The sequence below is a fragment of the Gopherus evgoodei genome, chromosome 2 (genome assembly GCF_007399415.2).
Source record: "Gopherus evgoodei ecotype Sinaloan lineage chromosome 2, rGopEvg1_v1.p, whole genome shotgun sequence".
Lineage (NCBI taxonomy): Eukaryota > Metazoa > Chordata > Testudines > Testudinidae > Gopherus > Gopherus evgoodei.
The window spans coordinates 276,173,687-276,193,047 of NC_044323.1; the positions used below are offsets into that span (position 1 = coordinate 276,173,687).

The following is a 19,361-nucleotide window of genomic DNA, read 5'->3' on the forward strand; positions in this document are numbered from 1 at the left end:
TGAAATCTTTCCATCCAAGGCCCAGGATCTTTCAAGGGCACCTGGTTTTCTGCTTAATTGTCTGGTAGATCTCCAGCTCTATTAGCAGTGAGATTACATTTGAGTTGACAATTTTCAGTTTTGTTTGGGCACTCTATATCTTTGATTTCCATACGTTGTTGAGTTTGGTGAACGCTGTGGATGCCTTTCCTATCCCTGTTGTCATTTCTTTCCTGAGGTCTCCATTGGCTAGTCTGGTGCTACCCAGGTAAATGAACTTCTATTCTACTTTCTTGATGGTTTTACCTTCCAGTAGGACACCACAGCTCAACATTCGGGTTTCAAGGGTGTTTGTGTTAGCATAACTGATTTCGAGCCCTGCTTGGCTTCCTGTTTTTGCCAAGGTGTCTGTCTTCGTTTGTAGCTTTTGGGGATGTTGTTCAATAGCACGATATCACCAGAAGTCTAGGTCTTCTAGGCATTTTGCAACTACCCATGCTATGCCAGTGTTTATGTTGGTAATATGCTGCTTCATTATCAGATACACAGTGCAGCCCTGTTTCATACCACTGTCCATGCTGAACCATGCTGTTGTCTGGTAGTTCGCTCCTACAGTACACTTTGCATTGCTGTATACAGCATTGATGATGATGATAACTTTAGCTGGAATTCCATAAGACTGAAGAATACTCTACAATGTATGCCTCTGCAGACTGTCAAATGCCTTTTGAAAATCCCTGAAATAGATAATAATGGGAGCTGGCTATTCTGTACATTCTTCTATGATAGAGAAGTACTCCTCCTCCGAAAAACACTCTTCATTTGTTTTATCTAGAAATACAGAAACAGAAGATAGGAAGGACTGATATCCACCAGTACCTCAAGCCCTCTGTACTAATAAGAAATAAATCATGTAGAATATATCCATCTGACCTGGATATATTTTTTCCTTTTCTTTATTCTGAATCATGTGGAGTCTGCCAATAGCTCCAGGAATAAGTAATTTTAAATGTTAATTACCATGGGGAAGAGGGAAATCTACAGCTCCAAAGATTAAATATATATCATGTATTTTAAAGTAAGGATACCGTTTGTCTGTGCCAGCTGCAATGCATCTTTACTGTCCTGTAGATTTCCGCTTGTAATCATAAACTAAAACAAAGAAAAATATTGTTAGTAAACGTGTGTTCAACTCTGAATTAACAGCAACCAACCAGGAAATGCTTCAAAAGGCACTCAGATACCAGTGACAGAAATCATAGAAGAACCTAGACAGAGAAAAGCCAAGCAGCTATTTGTATTATGAATATATTAGTATTCTGATAATCCACGCATTCATTAAGACTCTCAGGAGACATATTAGTGAATGTACTATAGGCCAAATCGTGGCTTTTGTTCAGTAGTACATAAATTAGTCTCCAACCTTAATGCCGGTCATAGTCTATTCAATTACTGCAATACCACTATTACTAACAATATTGACCTTTTTGATTTTTATCTTCAAGGCATTTTACAAATGAATTAATCCTCGCAGTACCAAGTAAAGTATAATCCCTATTTTACAGTTGGGGAAATCAAAGTAGAAGTATTATGTGATTTTTAAAAAGCCATCCAGGGAATCGGCATTAGAGTCCCAGGATTATAAATTCAGGAGTTTCTGTCCCTCAGTGTCATGCTCTAACCATAGCATCAGAGCTTGTTACATTAACACTGTAGTTTTAAGTATCTTCTTAACCTTTCATATGTTGGATGTACATCCAGTGTTTTATTGTCTCTGCAATAAAGCCACGTCTCATTCTCCCAAGGAATTTAAATGTAATTTAAATGTAAGATTGTTCCACTCTATTAGTTTTTCTTCAAATCAGGTAATGCTTTTTGCTATAGAACATTTCTATTGTATGTTTTTGGAAACACAGGACTGGATTTTAAATTACTTGCAAAATGAACAGTTGATAGCTGTGACAGCATGTGCAAATAGGTTAACATATGTGCAAATGCCAAGATTTGGCCATTTGACTGCATAATTACTTCATCGGGATATGCAATCACATCAATTGCACATACAAGTTAAGGTGTGCAATTATTAGTCCTGAGGGAATTGTGCACCAAAAAATTAAAAAAATCTGCACACAATATTTTAAAATTCTGCAAATTTTATTTGTCAAAATAACACAACATAATCACACAATTTTCAATTATTTTGGTATTTTACTTCAAAATACCGGTCAGCAAGTATGTCTGTAACAATATAGACTACAAAAAAGATTCAGGAAATGTTTTTTGACAAATAGATTATATACTAGGCATATTAGTACATCTATATGGCTCCACAGTGAGCACAGAGGACAGAGTCTTGCACTCCTGCACTCCCAGCCCTGTCCCCCTGACCCAAGTGTGGGGCAAGCAGGCTCAGAATCCAAGTATGGAGGGGCTTAGTGTGGGGGGATCCAGGTCAGTGTTCTGCATGGGGAAATCTGGGTGCAGGTGGCTTGGTGGCGGGTGCAGGGGGGATCTGGATGCAGAAGGGCTTGTTGGGGGATTCTGGGTGCAGGGATGGAGGTCCAGATACAGAGGGGTTGGGCTGGGTGGGGGTTGATCAGACTCGGGGGTAGTACCTCATACAGTGACCACTTCCCCTGCAGCCAGGGAACAATGAGGGCAGGAAGTGGGGGGGTGGGGGGGAAGGTGGAGCTTCCTGCAGCCAGGGTAGGCTCCTAGGGGTGGGTCTGACCCAACACTGGCCTCAGGAGAGGCCACTGGAGGGGAAGAGGAAGTCCCACCCCCAGCTCTGGCGAGACTGGCAGCTGGAGTATGGTGCATGGTAGGATCCACCGGCTGCGGCATCCCCTGCCCTGTCCCTTCCCAGCTACTAGTGCACCACAATAGGGAGCGAGAGGCACAGAGAGCGCCCAGCCCTGCCCCCTAAGGTGATTTATGTCTTCCTCATCTTCTCCTGACACCTAAACCAGATGTGCCTCTCCAACCCTGATTGCTGCCCAGGAGGGACGTGTGAATCAGTTTTTCGGGAGGGGGGGAGGGGGGGGATAAAATCAGTGGGGGACATTAATTGTGCACTTGCACAGAATTCCCCCAGGAGTATATAACAACACATGTATTGTATGTGCCTAACTTTTTTCAGAATCAGGGCCAACAATGCTCATGATAGCTAAACAATTAAACAAATTCTCACATATTCTGGACATAACTGGGGTTTATTGTCTACTTGATATATGTCCATAATTCCCATGAATGTTACTGGTCACTGTGCTCTGTTGAGGAGAAATAGTCCCTTACTGTGAAAGATGTAAGCTTCTCTAGGACTAATCAGGAGAGCAACAAAACGGCAACATAATGATTGTGACACTGCATGTCAATTTAAGATGTACCTACAGATCTCAGTCCTATAAATGAGGAAACAGTTTTGGGGAAACAGGAAACAGTTTTGGGGAAATATCTAGAAGTAACATACTTATCTGTCCTTTGGGAGTTTATGTGGGGTCATTACTATCATAGTTTAAAAAACTAATCAATAGTCAGTCTTATATGGGTATCAGAAGAGTGAATTAAACCGAAATCAGCTCATTGCAGCCATGCAGGGATAAATGTTCACAGCATGTATCTTAAGCACACAATAAGGCACAACTACTCACACAAATAGAACTATTTTCAAAAGAACAATTGAAGTGTCTAAGCCTTGGACTCTGAGGCAACTGGACACAGAGACAGACGAGACCTCTGCATCTATGCAAGCTGGAAACAACTGAGCACATGGCTGAGAGTAAGAAATTCCTGAATTCTAATCTGGGCTCTGCTATGTGCTCTTGGGCAAATTACTTGATCTACACTTATCAGTTTCTCTGTGTGCAAAATAGGAATATTACTAATTGTTTACATCACAGGAATGTTGTGAGGCTTGAATAATGTTTGTACAGCACTTACATAACTGCTAAGTATTACTGATTCTACATTAGTTACTTTGAGAACTTTTCCCTTGCTCTCCAAATTTTAACTCCTTTCAAATTAAAATACTTGTTCCTGTGAAAGAGATAGGGGGTTTTCTTTTTAAAACAAACGAAGATGTATGCTTTATTAACAGAGTAAAATACCTTTATAATATCATGAAACTGCTGATTCATATTTTTGTTTGTAATAGCAATTTCTTTAATTTTACAGAGGTCCAGTAAAAAGGAGTGGGACTAGATATTTGTTTCTTGAATATTCACTGGTCACTGGAGTTGGGAAGGAGCCTTTGGACAATTTATGAAAACAATTATTTTAGTCAAAGAGTTCCAAGTTTGCACATAATGATGTAAATTTAAAGTACTAACAGTACATCTACTGTTAATACATCTACTAACAGAGAGTCAGCTAATGGCCTGAACTGCAAACATCTATGGACATCCTTAACTTTACACAGGTGAAAAGCATATAAAAGATGATTGAACTAAAGCTGGCTTCTAATTTTCCTTGGGGGCACTCAACCCCGACCCTATCCCCACTCCTCCCCATCCTCAAGGCCCCATCACTTTCCCTCCTCTTTCCTGCCTCTTTCTGACCCCTACCATGAACGTTCTGTCCCTGCTCCTCCCCCTCGCCCGCTCAGCACCCCCTGCATGCTGCTGAACAGTTATTCTGAGGCATGCAGGAGGCACTGAGGGGGGAGGAGTTGATCAGTGGGGCCTGTGGCCCCAGACACGACTCACAGACCCCCGTTTGAGAACCGTTGAAAGCAGGGGTTGGCAACCGGTGGCACGCGTGCCAAAGGTGGCACGTGAGCTGATTTTTCATGGCATGCGGGGCAGGCTGAGCTGCTCAGCCCGCCGCCGCTCTGGGGTTCCCGCTGCTGGCCCCTTGCCAGTCGGGGTCCCACTCAGCACCCACTGTTGGCCTAGAGAAAGGAACCATAGGCTGGCGGCGGGCTGAGACTGCAGATGGCAAGGAGCCAGCAGTCGAAATCCCAGAGCGGCGGTGGGCTGAGCTGCTCAGCCTGCCCCTGCTCTGGGGTTTCCACTGCTGGCTCCTGCCGCCGGTCCCACTCAGCCCAGCTGCTGGCTTGGGAGTTGGAACCTCAGGCTGGCAGCAGGCTGAGACCCCAGCTGGTAAGGAGTTGGTGGTGGAAACCCCAGAGCTCCGGGTCAGCCCCCCACTGCTCTGGGGTTCTGGCTGCTGGCCCTTTGCCAGCCAGGGTCCGCTGAGCCCCATTCACCTTGCTTCCAGTTGGAGTTCCAGTGCAGGCCCCCTGCCAGACAGGGTCCAGGCTTCCGGCCCTGCTCAGCTCTACCAGCCACCAGCTCCACTCACCTCAGCTGCGGATCAGGGGTTCCAGCCACTGACCTTCTGCCAGCTGGTTATCAACTTATAACTCAGAAGCCTGTGTGCAGCTAAAAGTATTTAAATAGATGCCATCAGACATTGGAAAACTCAGCAAGGAAAAGCAAGGGCAAGGATCACACTAAACTAATAAGATCTGAATTTTAATTTAATTTTAAATAAAGCTTCTGAAACATTTTGAAAACCTTGTTTACTTTACATATAACAGTAGTTTGGTTACAGACTTAGAGAGACCTTCTAAAAAACGTTCAAATGTATTACCGGCACTCAAAGCCTTAAATTAGAGTGTATACATGAAGACTTGGCACACCGCTGCTGAAAGGTTGCCGACCCCTGAACTGAAGTGTTTACAGAATCAAGGTCATATGAATATTTGGTGTTGGTTGATAGAGGTAATCACAAAGTGAGAGAGTTACATAGACAACAGAAGTCAATACTAGCCTCCTGCAATACAACACACCCAGAAAACTTCCCCCTCCCTCCCTGCTTGCATAGCCTGACATTGTGAAACAAGCCATGACGAGTCCTATACACAAGATTTTTGAAAAAAGGATGCCCTTATACGTATTTTTGTGACCAGCTAATCATTGTGCACAGGAAGACGTAATACCAGGTACAAAGAATTTTGATCTTCTGCAATGCTAAAGAAACTTTCTGGCATTTTTATTGTTGCTAATTTCAGTAAAAAATTATTTTTGTTACAGCTTAAGTATTCCTAAAAACCCTGGCTGTTAAAATCCATTTTTAAAAATTAACATAATCATAACAAAACCAGATATACATGATCTACAAGAGAAGTTACCTTTTTAACACCAGTTTTGACTGCTCTCTCTATTACATCCAAAAAGTCATCTGCAAAAGTAAAAATCTGGTAAATTAAAGTCCAGTTCTTAAAACATAATTTAACTTGCACATTCCTTTGCAATAAAGCCATTTATGTATAGTTAATATTTGCTTAACATGGTATGAATAATCTTTGGACACACAAATTAGTCAATCTTTAGGAAGGCAAATAGGAGGAGGATGCAAATGACTAAGAACCTGATCTAAAACCTATTTAAGTTAACAGGATGTTTTCCATACACTTCAATGGGCTTTGGATCAGGACCTAGTTACGTAAACGCTGTCTTGAGCTCTATGTCTGAAAAATGTGTTTGCTGAAAGTAGTAGTTTATAGTGGGTCACCGTGTCCCAGCACACCAACAGTCTGACAGCTCACTCTGCCCAAATGGACCCCCATCTGCTGAGCTGTCTCTATGGGTAGAGAATGTATTGCTTAACGTGTAGGTGTGACTGTAACCTACAATGATTTTCTGTTCCTCCCTCAAGAACTGAGCTGCCTGCATGGTCACTCAATACTTGTTCTCCAACATTGAAATCAAATCCAAATGAAAGGCTGCAGTTAAACCAAATGCTGTTTATTTAAGGAATTGAGAAGAATGAAAATTAATTACAAGTTCTTTGGTAAGTGGAGAAATTGTCTAATTTCCCTTTAGCTTCTCTAAATAACTCTGCTTTCGAGTTGGTTGGAAAAAGGGTCAGCATCTTTCATGAACATTTTCAAAAGAAACTAAATGTTATTTTTCAATTAAAAAAATAGTTTTGTTTCAGTGGGGGGAAAAAACCCACTCACTTTTTCTTTAAACTTTCTCCCACTGTTTTCCACTAGAAAATGGAGAGGAGAGAATAAAAAAAGTGAAAGAAAGTAGAATTTTCGCCACCAAACAAAACTGAAAAAATAGAGATTTTTTTTCATTTACAATTTTTTAAATGAAAAATGGAAATGTTCTCAAAAACATTTCCATTTAGTCAAAAAGCCATTTATAAAAAAAAATTATCTGGCTCTACTCTGTATCTTTTACTACAATGTTATTTTATACCTTTGTATATTTCTTACAGACATATTTCTTAGCTACTTTATCCTTCCACCTCATAAAACAGCAACAGACTGAGGGAAAGTATCTTCAGGAATCTAAACAAACCAATACTTATTTGTATTTTGAATATGCTCCTATCATTTGCCCATGTACTATAAGAACAATTATCAGGTTTACAAAATAGACCAATGAAAGATTTAAAATACTGCCATAAATGCAACTCCTGCTGCTATGACAAAGTTGATTCCAGTGACTCTGTAGCATAAAGAAATGCACGCTAAAAACCCGTGTGTATTTCATATACATTGCTGTTTAACTTTGATGTATTATGCTTAATATGGTATGAATAGTCTTTGGACATAAATAATTGGATAGCTAGAACAAAGTGAAGCCAGCTATCTTGTCTTCAGCAGAAGAGATGGACTGGATTAGGGTTGAAGTTCCCACAAACTAAAAAAAAAAGAAAAAAAAGTAGATAGTAGGAAAGCATTGGAGTTAAAATATGCAGGATAATAATATGCTACGCTGCAAGCGTCTTCTTTTTAGAAGAAGTGACATCTGAAAGATTTATTTTGTGTGAATATAAGAAAAAACATCAAAATTATACCATACAATACAATTTACTTTATCTGGTTTCTTTAATTATGCCTGGGGAAAGTCTGCACCATTGTGTGTGTGCAGAATTTATGTCCCCCACAGATTTCTTTGATTCCCTGCAGAAAAATGACCTTCTGACAGGGAAACAAAGGGAAGCTGCAAAAGCAGTCACACACTGTTCCCTCGCTGTGCAGGTACATCGTTTAAGGCACCTGGAGTAGCTGGTGGAGAGGTAAATCACTGCAGGGCTGGGGACACTCCAGCCAGTGGCTCCTACCCTAAGCTGGGATCAACTGCTAGCCCCAGCTGGGCTGGAGGCAGGAGAGAACGGGGCTTCCTCTTCCCCTGCAAGATGGACCAATAAAAATTTGAACAAAAATGTATAGGAAGAAAACCCCAGAGGAAAGAAAAATAGATGAAAATTTGCTCAGTGTTAGCAGTGAAATAATAATAATAATAATCTGGAATTTGTGTCAGTACATTGTATAAAACCTCACACCTAAGAAGAGAGTGGAAAAGAAAAGAACGTGTAGGAGAGAATTCTCTGACAAATATGAAATTAATGTCCTGTAATTCAGTGTATCACAAAATAAGTCACATGGAAAATAAAGAGAAAAAGAAGCTTGAAGATTTACAGAAAGAAATCTTGACTGTCATTACTAATAAATATTTACTGAGAGACAGTGGGTACAGCTCTGTACATACACACCAGAAGTCATGGACCTTGACACATAAAACTTACAACCTAAACCAGACACACACTACAGTCTAAACATATAGGACAGGAGACTCAGCTGGTGCACACACACACACATACATACATATACATACATACACACACTACTTAGAAGGTATAAACATTTATTTTAAAGCACCGTCACCTTGGGCACTATAGAAATAAACAACTAGATGAAAGTCTATTGCTGTTGTATGGGTGTAAGTTAGTAAGTGTAAAAAAGTGGAAAATGTCTGAGAATTCTAAAACTGGACAGTAACAGACCACAAATTCCAGTGATGATTGAACCTGGTGATACACTAAACAAAAAGAGCTCTCAACCATGCTTGTAGTTGTTCCCATCATTTCACACTACCTTAGAACAGAGATTCTAAGCTTAGAATCATAGGGTTAGAAGGGACAGCAAGGGTCTAGTAGTCTAATCCCATGCCAATAACCCTGTTGCTTCCCTCTGAGGCACCTGGCATTGGCCACTGTCGGAATACACAATACTGGGCAAGATGGACCATTGGTCTGATCCAGTAAGGCTGTTCTTATGCCAAGATGCAGGATTTATTGTGTCTAAGCCATCCAAGACCGATGGCAATCCAGCCTCCTTTTGAAAACCTCCAGTGAAGGAGCTTCCACAACCTCCAGAGACAAGCTGTTTCATTGTCTTACTGTTCTTACAGTTAGGAAGTTTTTCCTGAGATTTAATGTAAGCTTCAGAATGACAACCCTGGAATCTCATAACATAGATAATGTTGCTTAGATACTACAAGCAACTGCTGAGGAAAACAAGATGAATATTTCATATTTACTGTTCAGGTAAGAAATATGATAAAAGAAACTCCTTGAATCTGTCAAAAGTTACAAACATTTACCTTGATGTTTCCGTGTACCTCTGTAAATGCCTCTGAACATAGGATCTGTCAAGTTAATACCGATATCTGCAGTGAGAAAAACAATGCAGGCTGAATTAACTGTTGTTATAGTCTCTCTTTTTCACATGTAGATCAATGGGTCGGTGCTGAACGTAAGACATGGAGAAACAGATACGTCTTTGTGCACATGATGGCTCTGAGGGGCACCAGATACCGCAGAGATAGATGAACAGTTTAAAGCGTCAGTATGTGTTTTCTTCAGCAATCCTGAAGTTTAACTAATCCTTCTTAGACTTGATAGAAGGCCAAGTTCTGGCCTGTTCTGGAATAAAGCATCAGACTCGTTCTACCTTATCAAATGTGTAAAACCCGACTCCGCCTCCAGCAAAGCAAACGCCTCGGTACTGGCACATCTCCAGCCGTGCTCCCGAGTGCCAGTCCCGGGCAGGGCCGCGACGCAGGGAAAGACGCGGCATCTCCCGCACCTGCTGGGTCAGTGGCAGGCAGCTTGGCCAAACCGGCCGGCCTCCCCCCATGCCAACCCACCGGCAGAAAGACACGGCGGGGGAGGAAACGTCTTTCAGCGGACCAGCTTCTGACCGGGAACCAGACAAGCTCCTGAGCTCACACCGAAGGCCAGTCCCGGGGGAGAGGGGAAGGACCCACACACCGCAGCCCTCTGCCCGGGGTCCGGCTGTGGGGAGTGCGGACCCCCGGACACCGCGCGCGCCCGCCCCCCCTCACCGATGAATTTAAAGCGGCTCATGGCTACAGCAGCTCCGCCGTCTCCTCGTTCCGGGCCGGCGGAAGGAAGGAAACGTCCAGCCTGGGCGTCGCGGGCTCCTCCCCCTTCCCGTCGGCCCGCGCTCCCGCTCGGCGAAGCCCAAGATGGCGGCCTACCTGACGCACCAGCAGAAGGTGCTGCGGCTCTACAAGCGGGCGATGCGCCAACTCGAGTCCTGGTGCATCCACCGGTGAGAGCGGCTCGCGGAGGGATGTCGGTCCCGCTACGAGCCACCCCCACTCCCCCAGCGCCGCGCACGGTCCCCTCGGTGGGGCGCCCCCTCAGCCGTCTCCATGGGGGGCTGGGCGCCGGGCAGGGCTTGAACTGGCGCCTCAGGCTGCTGCCTTTCCCATCCCCCATCCCCCGCCCCCCGGGCTCTCATCCCTCCGCGGCGCGGGCTCCGGGCGGCGCAGGCCCCTTGGCAGGAGGTGAGCTCGGGGGACGGGGCTGCCGAGCGCGGAGGTCGCTGTCTGCGCCCAGCGGTGCTTTTCTGATGCCAGTAACGGTCAGTGATCAACGGGCGGAAGGCGGGTCGGTGCGAGGTGGGATCACGCTGGGACCTGAAGGGAAAGAAAAGGGCATTGAAAGGAGACTGGTCAGTTTAGGGTTCAGCCCATCTCCACTACATGAAAGATCTCTGGCGTTGGTGCTGTACTAAAGTCTCTTCTCTTCAGTCTCATCTGAACTTTTCCTTGACTTTAAAGTTTTCAGTTACACAGTATCAGAGGAGCAGCCCTGTTAGTCTGGATCTGTAAAAAGCAACAAAGAGTCCTGAGGCACCTGATAGACCAACAAATGTATCGGAGCATAAGCTTTCATGGGTGAATACCCACTTCATCAGACACATGATGGGTCTGACGAAGTGGGTATTCAGCCATGAAAGCTTATGCTCCGATACATTTGTTGGTCTATAAGGTGCCACAGGACTCTTTGTTGCAGTTAAACAGTAGTCTGTTTGTATTAATACCTAGCCCTAAACTAGCCTTTTCCATCCAGAGTCTTCAAACAGCTTTGTGAAGACAATCAGTATCATTATCTCCATTTAACAGATGGGGAAGCCTGAGACCCAGAGACTTGACAGGATTTACCCCAGGTCACCCAACAGAATAGCAACAGAGCCAGGAATAAAACCTAGGCCTCCTGAATTCCACTCCAGTGCTCTATCCTCTACATCATGGAATATCCATCACTTGTGGACTTCAAATTAGGACCCAATATTCTCTTTAAAGATACGCTATAGCTCAAGCAGAAGTTACAGGCTTGATGCAGCAATTACTGGGTGAGGCTCTCTGGCATTGGTGGACAATCTGCTGGTGGGCTGCAAGACTGTATATGCTAACCTTCCACAGGCACAGCTGCCCGCAGCTCCCGGGGCCGCGGTTTGCCATTCCTGGACAATGGGTGCTGTGGGAAACAGTGCGGGCTGCAGGAACATGCTGGCCACCACTGCTCTCTATGGTCTGTTTATGTAGAAGATCAGATTAGATTAATATAATGGTCCCTTCTGGCCTTAATCTATTTGTATTCTAGTAGTGTCCAGTGGCCTCAGTCAGGATCATCGCGACCCTGCTGTGCTGATTGATGTAAAAATATTTTAGATGTTCTCTGCCCAAAAGGGTTTACTACTTTTTTTTGGTAGGTTGCTTATTACTAACAAATTTTTGCATTCCTGTAGGCCAAAAGGCTCCTATCAAAATCCTGGCTCGATTGTGCCATCTGCATTACAAACATGGATAAAGGGGTAGTCTCTGCCCAGGAAGGCATGAGTCTTAAAAAATACAGGAGCAGACAAAGGATTCGGGAGGGGGATATAACCTAAAAATAACTGAAATGTCCACAGTTTTGTTACCTACATAAGGGGCAGCATGGGAGAGTGCAGAAAATTTAAGGGAGAAGCTTACCTGTGGGCAGTGTCTCAAGTGCTAGAACAGGGCAAATTGCGAAGGCCTTAAAGATAAAGTCAAGAAGTACTGTAGATACAAGAATGAAGAAGGAACCAGTGCAGGGCTTAACTTGTTTATAATTAGAGAAAGAGTTTGACTCATTTCAGACTAGACAATATACAAGGAGAACCTACTGTAGACATCCAGTGACTAGATGACCCAAAGAGGCTCTTCTATCCCTGATTTCCATGAAGAATGGTGATGATGATGTGAATTTGCAAAAGGTCAAGGGCAAGTCTTTTAGTCTGTGGTGAGGAAATGTCTAATATTCCCATACTAGAACACAGCCCTGATATTTTTACCACTAGAAATGTTGCACATTATTTGTTTCTATAGGGACAAGTATCGATTCTTTGCTTGTGTCCTGAGAGAACGGTTTGAAGAACACAAAAATGAGAAGGATATGGTGAAAGCAAAAAAACTGCTGAGAGCTGCTGAGGAGGAACTTTGGGCAAACCAGCATCCTCAACCTTACATCTTCCCTGATTCTCCTGGAGGCACATCTTATGAGAGATATGAATGTTACAAGGTAGGTAGTATCAGTGGAATGTTTGGCCTATGTTGTTCTCTCTTGTCTTAAGTTGTCTCGTTCTGTTGGGAGTGGAAGATGGGAATTTCAAGCACCTTTTATAGTGTTTTGATCTTTTGCTGGTCTGTCAGGACTCTAGTTTCAGTTTGGTCTATTGAAAGACCTCTGCTACTTCAGTCCCCCATTGCCTTACTCCACTAATATTACCAATTAGGCTTGTAGATGTTCAGAAGATGCTTTGTGGATCTTAATTATATGTTTGGTACTTGAATACTACAGTATGATGGGCACTAAGAAAAACCAAGAGACTTACTTTAGTGTTCTTAGAATGGTAAAGTTAATACAAAAAAATTTAAAAATAGAGAAACTCCTAGTTAAAGTTCTTATGTGAACTCTAAGTCTGATCTCTTCCTGTTTCTTATATGCATTACACTAAGACTGTAGTTCTGTATGGTACAACTAGGGTGACCAGATGTCCCGATTTTTATATTTGAGGCTTTTCCTTATATAGAAGCCTATTATATCTTCCCAATCCCCACCCCTTTTTTCACACTTGCTGTCTCGTCACCCTAGGTACAATTAGATCCAGCTTTTCCTACATCCGTAAATAGGATTTGACAGAGGTTAATGACCTTCCAGATAAATCCAGCAGGATGTTCCATGCATAAAGGGTAGCAAGAAAGAAACAAATGGAAAGTGAGACTGATAGCAGTGGGAATTGAATGGCAACCTGATAAACAAGCAAATACGTAAGAAAGGGGAGAGCTGTGAAAGATCTTGAAAGCAAGAACAAGGAAGAAGCTTGAATTTGCTGTGATGGAAGGATTCAGAGGGGATTAGATTGACATGATCAGTGGAAAAGACTAGGAAGATCACCTTAGCTGTGCTTGAACAGACTTGGGAGGGACATGGGTTGTGGGAGGCTAGAGAGGAGATTACAGTAATCAAGGTGAGGGATGAATGAGTCTTAACAGTATGCACAGAAGACAGTCAGTTTGGGTAATGATATGGAGGGAGAAGCAACAGGTTTTGTACATGCCCTGGATATGAGGGAGAAGGAATCAATGATGCCCAGGTCATGGGTTTGAGTGATAGGGAAGATGATAGTGTTGTCAACAGTTATAGATTCAAAGCAATGGGAATTGTATATGGTGAAAGAAAAATGGACAAGATTCATCTCAACATAATTGTTTTTTAAAAATCTCTTCTCCTTCCTCTTCCTGTTTGGTAAATCCCAAGTAGAACCATAAATGCTGGGGATGAGGCTAGATGGACAGCACTGACTGTCCGTAAAGGATACAGCTGCTTCAAAAAGCAGTTGCCCTAAGAGTCCAGGAAAGGAGAGACATGCCTATGTCATCTTCAAGAGATGGCAGAGTTTCCAGGGTGAAGCACTGCTGCAGTGAGTTTACTAGATCAGTATTGATGCCACAGGGGGTTCCTGGGCTGGGAAGGGACTGGTTTTTTTCTCTCATAAAAATGCCAGAACTGGGTGGGAGTGGGAGTTGGCTGTGGAGTTTATAACCCTCTGATTAAGTGCAGGTTTTTTTGTTTTTTAAATTGTAACAGGCTCACGTCATCTCTTTCATTGTTCTTCCCTTGGTGTACTATCACTTTGCCACAGGGATCTGTCCCCAGATTGTGAGTTGAGGGATTTGGCAAGAGCTGAAAATCCCATGTAAGTTTATGCACCAGTGTTGTAAGGAAGATATGTCCCAGAGTAGGAATATTAACATGAGAACTTTTTAATAATGTTCACGTGTGGTGCCTGTTCATTCAGAATTTATAAATAATTGAAGGCCCCAACAAAGTAAAGCTAGGTCTATATTCTAGTTTTAACTAAGGATAAATGTGTACAAAGTGACTGAATTATTTGTGCCTAGAGACTTAAACAAAAATGTGCACTTCCTGTGTTCTCAGTTGTAAGAACCACAACTTTAAATAGCTTATCTACTTTTCCCAAAATTCTGATTTGATTTAAGATGAAGCATGCAAGGCTTCAAGCTGAACACTTCAAGGAGGGAGGGATAGCTCAGTGGTTTGAGTATTGGCCTGCTAAACCCAGGGTTGTAAATTCAATCCTTGAGGGGGCCACTTAAGGATCCAGGGCAAAAATCAGTACTTGGTCCTGCTAGTGAAGGCAAGGGGCTGGACTTGATGACCTTTCAAGGTCCCTTCCAGTTCCAGGAGATAAGCATATCTCCAATTATTAATTATACTTTTTTGCTTGCATGTACAAAATAAACTATTGAGTCTAGAATAAATTCAGTAATGACTCCGTGGTTGAACAGTGTAAATGTAGCTGTCTGGTTTCAAATCCCATTTTCTTAAAGTGTATTTCCTGGGATAAGATTAAATTGCCATTGTTGAGATTAAAGCACTTTGTATAGTAACTGATTTGAAACAAATAGCAGCAAAAATGCTGTTTAAGGGGACACCGTCAATTTATAAGTGACACTTGTGTCTGAGAGCTTATTTGGGGAAGTAACACCTAAGACAACAAACTAAAAGGGGTTAGAGAAATGTTTCTCTTCTCTTTTTTGTTTTTACTTTGTGCACTTGATAGCACTAGTCAGTTTCATTGTTTCCTCTGTATAGTCCCTTTTCCCCTCTTGATGATATGCATCTTTCACCCTACAACAGAGAAGGGAAATATTTACAACAGGAACTTGTTCCATATAAAAATTTTCACGCGGTCTTGGACAGGTGTAGTACCTTCTCTACTGGGGAGATTCTGTGCATCCTACTTGGAGCCCAGAAGACCCACCCACCTTTTAATTCAGATGTACCACCTTATCTCGACTATACATCACTTGAATTCAGATTGTACCATAATCTTCTGGATATGTGATTGCTGAGCTACACCTTTGAAGACGAGGAGAAGTAAACTGTGAAAGTTGGACCACTGTGCTGTTATAATTATATTTTGACTTCATCTGGTTTGCACCACAAATGCTGGAAACTAAACCCCAAATTAGGAGGACAGGAGTTTTTAAATTACACCTCTTTGGTAACTTAACTCATAATATAAGCAATTGGCATTCTTTCAAGGGCAAAAATGAAAGTAATTGGCCTAGTGAACAGAACACTGGACTGGGAGTCAGAAGGCCTAAGTTCTGTTTCCATTTCTGCCACCTAAGAGTACCTTAGGCAAGCCACTTTACCTCGCTGTGCCTCTATTTCCTGTTCTGTTAAATGGAGTTTAAAAATACTGACGTCCTTTGTAAAACACTTTCAGATCTACTACTGAAAAGTACTATAAAAGAGGTAGTATTATGTAATGCTTTGCTTTATGGGCCACTTATCTATGTTGTATTAATGTGATTGTCTAAGATGTGTTGCTGTATATTCTGTAGTTTTTCATATCTAGTGCCTGGATTTTTGACAGGCTCCTGAGTGGTGCTTGGATTTCTGGCATCCTTCTGAGAAGGCAATGTATCCTGACTATTTCTCCAAAAGAGAGCAATGGAAGAGACTGCAGTTAGAAAGTTGGGAAAAAGAGGTCAGTACTACTTCAATGCAGAGTGACGCTTTCGTGTATGACTCTGTGCTTTCAAAGAAGTAAACTTAACATATTTCAGACTCCAGCTGGGTGACAAGAAACACTTTAAAAGTGATTACTTGATTTAGGCATGTTACTTAAATTTACCTACTGAAGTTTTAATTAGAATACTCCAGTAAAGTTGTTAGCACTGTAATACTGACAGCTTTCTGTACGCAGATATCTTAATGACACACAACTTCATAAGGACTCTATGGCCTGGTCTACGGTGGGGTTGAGGGTGTGGGGGGTCGATGTAAGATACGGGAATAGCGTAGCTGAAGTCGACATATCTTATTTCGACTTACCTCCTGTCCTCACAGCGCAGGATCAACAGCCACGGCTGTCTCTTCGACTCCGCTACTGCCACTCGCGCTGGTGGAGTTCTGGAGTCGGCGGGAGCGCGTTCAGGGATCAGTTTATCGCATCTAGATGAGATGCGATATATTGATCCCCGATAGATCGATCGCTACCCACCAATCTGGTAGGTAGTCTGGACATACCCTAAAAGATCATTTCAGAGTTAAAACTGCAATTATATCCTTGTCTCATCCTGTTGTGGTTAAGTATTGCACCAGGTACACTAAAAGTTATAAGTGTTACTAGGACAAATAGGACAGTAACTATTATTATTATGGTAACATATCTTTTGAAGAAATAGATATGTGCTCTTGAAAAGCTCACTTTGTTAACATGCATTAAAGAATTCAGAACAATCGTGGGCCATTTTCCATTTAGTCTTCAGCAGAAAAAAATGTTCTAATTAGTTGAAATCTTGAACTTTTCCAAACGTTAATGTTTAGGTAAATGGAGGGGATTTGTGACTCTGCAATTACATAGTGGTGGTGAAGCTAGTTGTCACATTCTTAACTTTAAAAACGATCAACTCAAAATAACAGCAAATGGGAGCTGAGGCTCTTGGCTCCATATAAAGGTTATATCTTGTTTAAAAAGGTTTTATCCTGCAAGGGCATTAAAGGAAGTCATTACAATCAATGAAAAGATAATTATTGACTCCAGTGGTGCTGGCTTGGGTCGCTAATATTTAATAGAGTATCTGATAGTCTTCCAAAGCAGAGGGAGGATACTCATTAACTGTAACAAATAATAGAATAATCACAAGCTTCTGTTTAAAATATTGCTTTGTCATAAGTTTTAACAAACTATTGTAAGGGCAGAAGATCTGTAATGAAATGAGCACTTGATGGTGCAGTCAACCTAAATGAGGGAATTTTATTTGTATTGGCTCTATCCTGTTCATGAAGTCGTTCTTCATTTGGTTATAGTTGTGAGGTAAGGAACTGTTCTGGGCCTATATTTGAGACCAAAGCAAAATACTAAAAAAAACAAATCAAGATTCAAGACTTAAGTATACTAGGTGAAGTTGTTTTCTTGTATGTTTTAGGTTAAACAGCTAGAGGAAGAAACTCCACCTGGTGGTCCTGAGAATGAAGCCTTGCCACCAGCTCGCAAAGAAGGGCATCTGCCACCTCTGTGGTGGCATTATGTAACCAGACCCCGAGAACAGCCAATGTAAAAGAATCCATGCATGAACAAGCAAATTACACTTGAGTGGTTTGTTCTCTACAACCAGTAGGAATTCCAGTTAACATGCACTACTGTACTTAATGCACAATAAAACTAAAATAAACATGAATATACTTTAGATGGGATTTGGTGATGTGCTACCTTAACTCTGGCATCAAAACTACCACTGGCCTACATCATGTACAGTAAAACCTCAGAGTTATGAATACCTCAGGAATGGAGGTTGTTCGTAATTCTGAAATGTTAATCACTCTGAACAAAATGTTATGGTTCTTTCAAAAGTTTATAGATGAACATTGACTTAATACAACTTTGAAACTTTACTATGCAGAAGAAATACGCTACTTTTCCTTTATTTTTTAGTAGCTTAACAGTACTGTATTGTATTTGCTTCCCCCACTCTGTTTCGCCTGATTGTGTACTTCTGGTTCCAGATGAGGTGTGGTTGACAGTCAGTTTGTAAGTCTGGTGTTTGTATCTGTGAGGTTCTACTGTAGTGTGTAGGTATCTGTATCTTCACAAATCATTTGGGGCCTGTAGGTCAGATGCCTTTTTTTCAGCCAAGTACACAACATTTTAGTTGGATGCTGTGCATCCCTCTTCCTGTAAAATGTTAATTCTGCTTCTGAAATGTTAATTTCTGGCCTTCCCTAGTTTGAGTGGAGGATGACTGAGGTATAAGGATGGCCGAATGAGGCTTTCATTGAAGTTAAATAGGTACCAAGTTCTCAACAGTGATGAGAAATATAAGACGGTTACTCACCTTTGTAACTGTTGTTCTTCGAGATGTGTTGCTCATATCCATTCCAGTTAGGTGTACGCGCCGCGCGTGCACATTCTCGGAAAACTTTTACCCTAGCAACTCAGTGGGCCGGCAGGTCGCCCCCTAGAGTGGCGCCACCATGGCGCTCCATATATACTCCTGCCGGCCCACCCGCTCCTCAGTTCCTTCTTGCCGGCTACTCCGACAGTGGGGAAGGAGGGCGGGTGTGGAATGGATATGAGCAACACATCTCGAAGAACAACAGTTACAAAGGTGAGTAACCGTCTTTTCTTCTTCGAGTGATTGCTCATATCCATTCCAGTTAGGTGAATCCCAAGCCTTATAAAGGCGGTGGGGTCGGAGTGAAATGTGGCAGAATAAAACTGCTGAGCCAGAGGCTACAGCCTCTCTTGACTGCTGAACCAGGGCATACTGCGAAGCAAAGGTATGGACCGAGGACCAATGGAGCTTCGCGACAGATCTCGTGGGTAGAAACACGAGCCAGCAAGGCGGCAGATGAAGCCTGAGCCCTGGTAGAATGCACGTTGATGTGGCTTGGGGAAATATGAGCCAAATCATAACAAGTGGGGATGTCCGCCATCCCCCCAGATGAGATCCTCTGAGAGGAGAACAAGCAAGCCCTCCCTTAGGCCCGCTACCGGGATAGAGCTGGGGCACCTTAGGAAATGGTTCTGTCAGCACAATATAATGCGAGCACTCCACAGATGTCCAAGGAGTGCAACGGTTGTGCCCATTGCGTTGAACTGTGGGTAACATGAAAAGCCAAAACCACCTTAGGGAGGAAAGCCGGGTGCGGTCATAACTGCACCTTGTCATTGTGAAACCTAGTGTACGGCGGAACCCCCGTAA

The 19,361-nt window shown here is 42.6% G+C and overlaps 2 protein-coding genes across 2 annotated transcripts in view; one reads left to right on the forward strand and one right to left on the reverse strand.

The window, feature by feature from the left end:
- TATDN1 (TatD DNase domain containing 1) overlaps window positions 1-10,214 on the reverse strand; it is a 28,683-nt gene extending 18,469 nt beyond the window's left edge. The window contains 4 exon segments of the mRNA XM_030553796.1: window positions 1,068-1,131; window positions 6,113-6,162; window positions 9,384-9,449; window positions 10,128-10,214. Of these exon segments, the coding sequence (XP_030409656.1) occupies window positions 1,068-1,131; window positions 6,113-6,162; window positions 9,384-9,449; window positions 10,128-10,149 (202 nt within the window). The 5' untranslated portion in view covers window positions 10,150-10,214.
- On the forward strand, window positions 10,213-17,846 carry NDUFB9 (NADH:ubiquinone oxidoreductase subunit B9). Its single transcript, XM_030553795.1, has 4 exons — window positions 10,213-10,357; window positions 12,447-12,639; window positions 16,028-16,141; window positions 17,586-17,846. Exons 1-4 carry the CDS (start codon window positions 10,272-10,274, stop codon window positions 17,715-17,717), a joined length of 525 nt encoding a protein of 174 aa, XP_030409655.1. The 5' UTR covers window positions 10,213-10,271; the 3' UTR covers window positions 17,718-17,846.
- The last annotated feature ends 1,515 nt before the right edge of the window (window positions 17,847-19,361 follow it).

What these genes read in the sequence shown, in the direction of transcription:
- NDUFB9 (XM_030553795.1), top strand. Translation starts at nt 10,272, where the DNA reads ATGGCGGCCTACCTGACGCACCAGCAGAAGGTGCTGCGGCTCTACAAG. An exon ending in GAGTCCTGGTGCATCCACCG is followed by an intron (nt 10,358 to 12,446) that starts GTGAGAGCGGCT and finishes TTGTTTCTATAG; the next exon opens with GGACAAGTATCGATTCTTTG. An exon ending in AGAGATATGAATGTTACAAG is followed by an intron (nt 12,640 to 16,027) that starts GTAGGTAGTATC and finishes GATTTTTGACAG; the next exon opens with GCTCCTGAGTGGTGCTTGGA.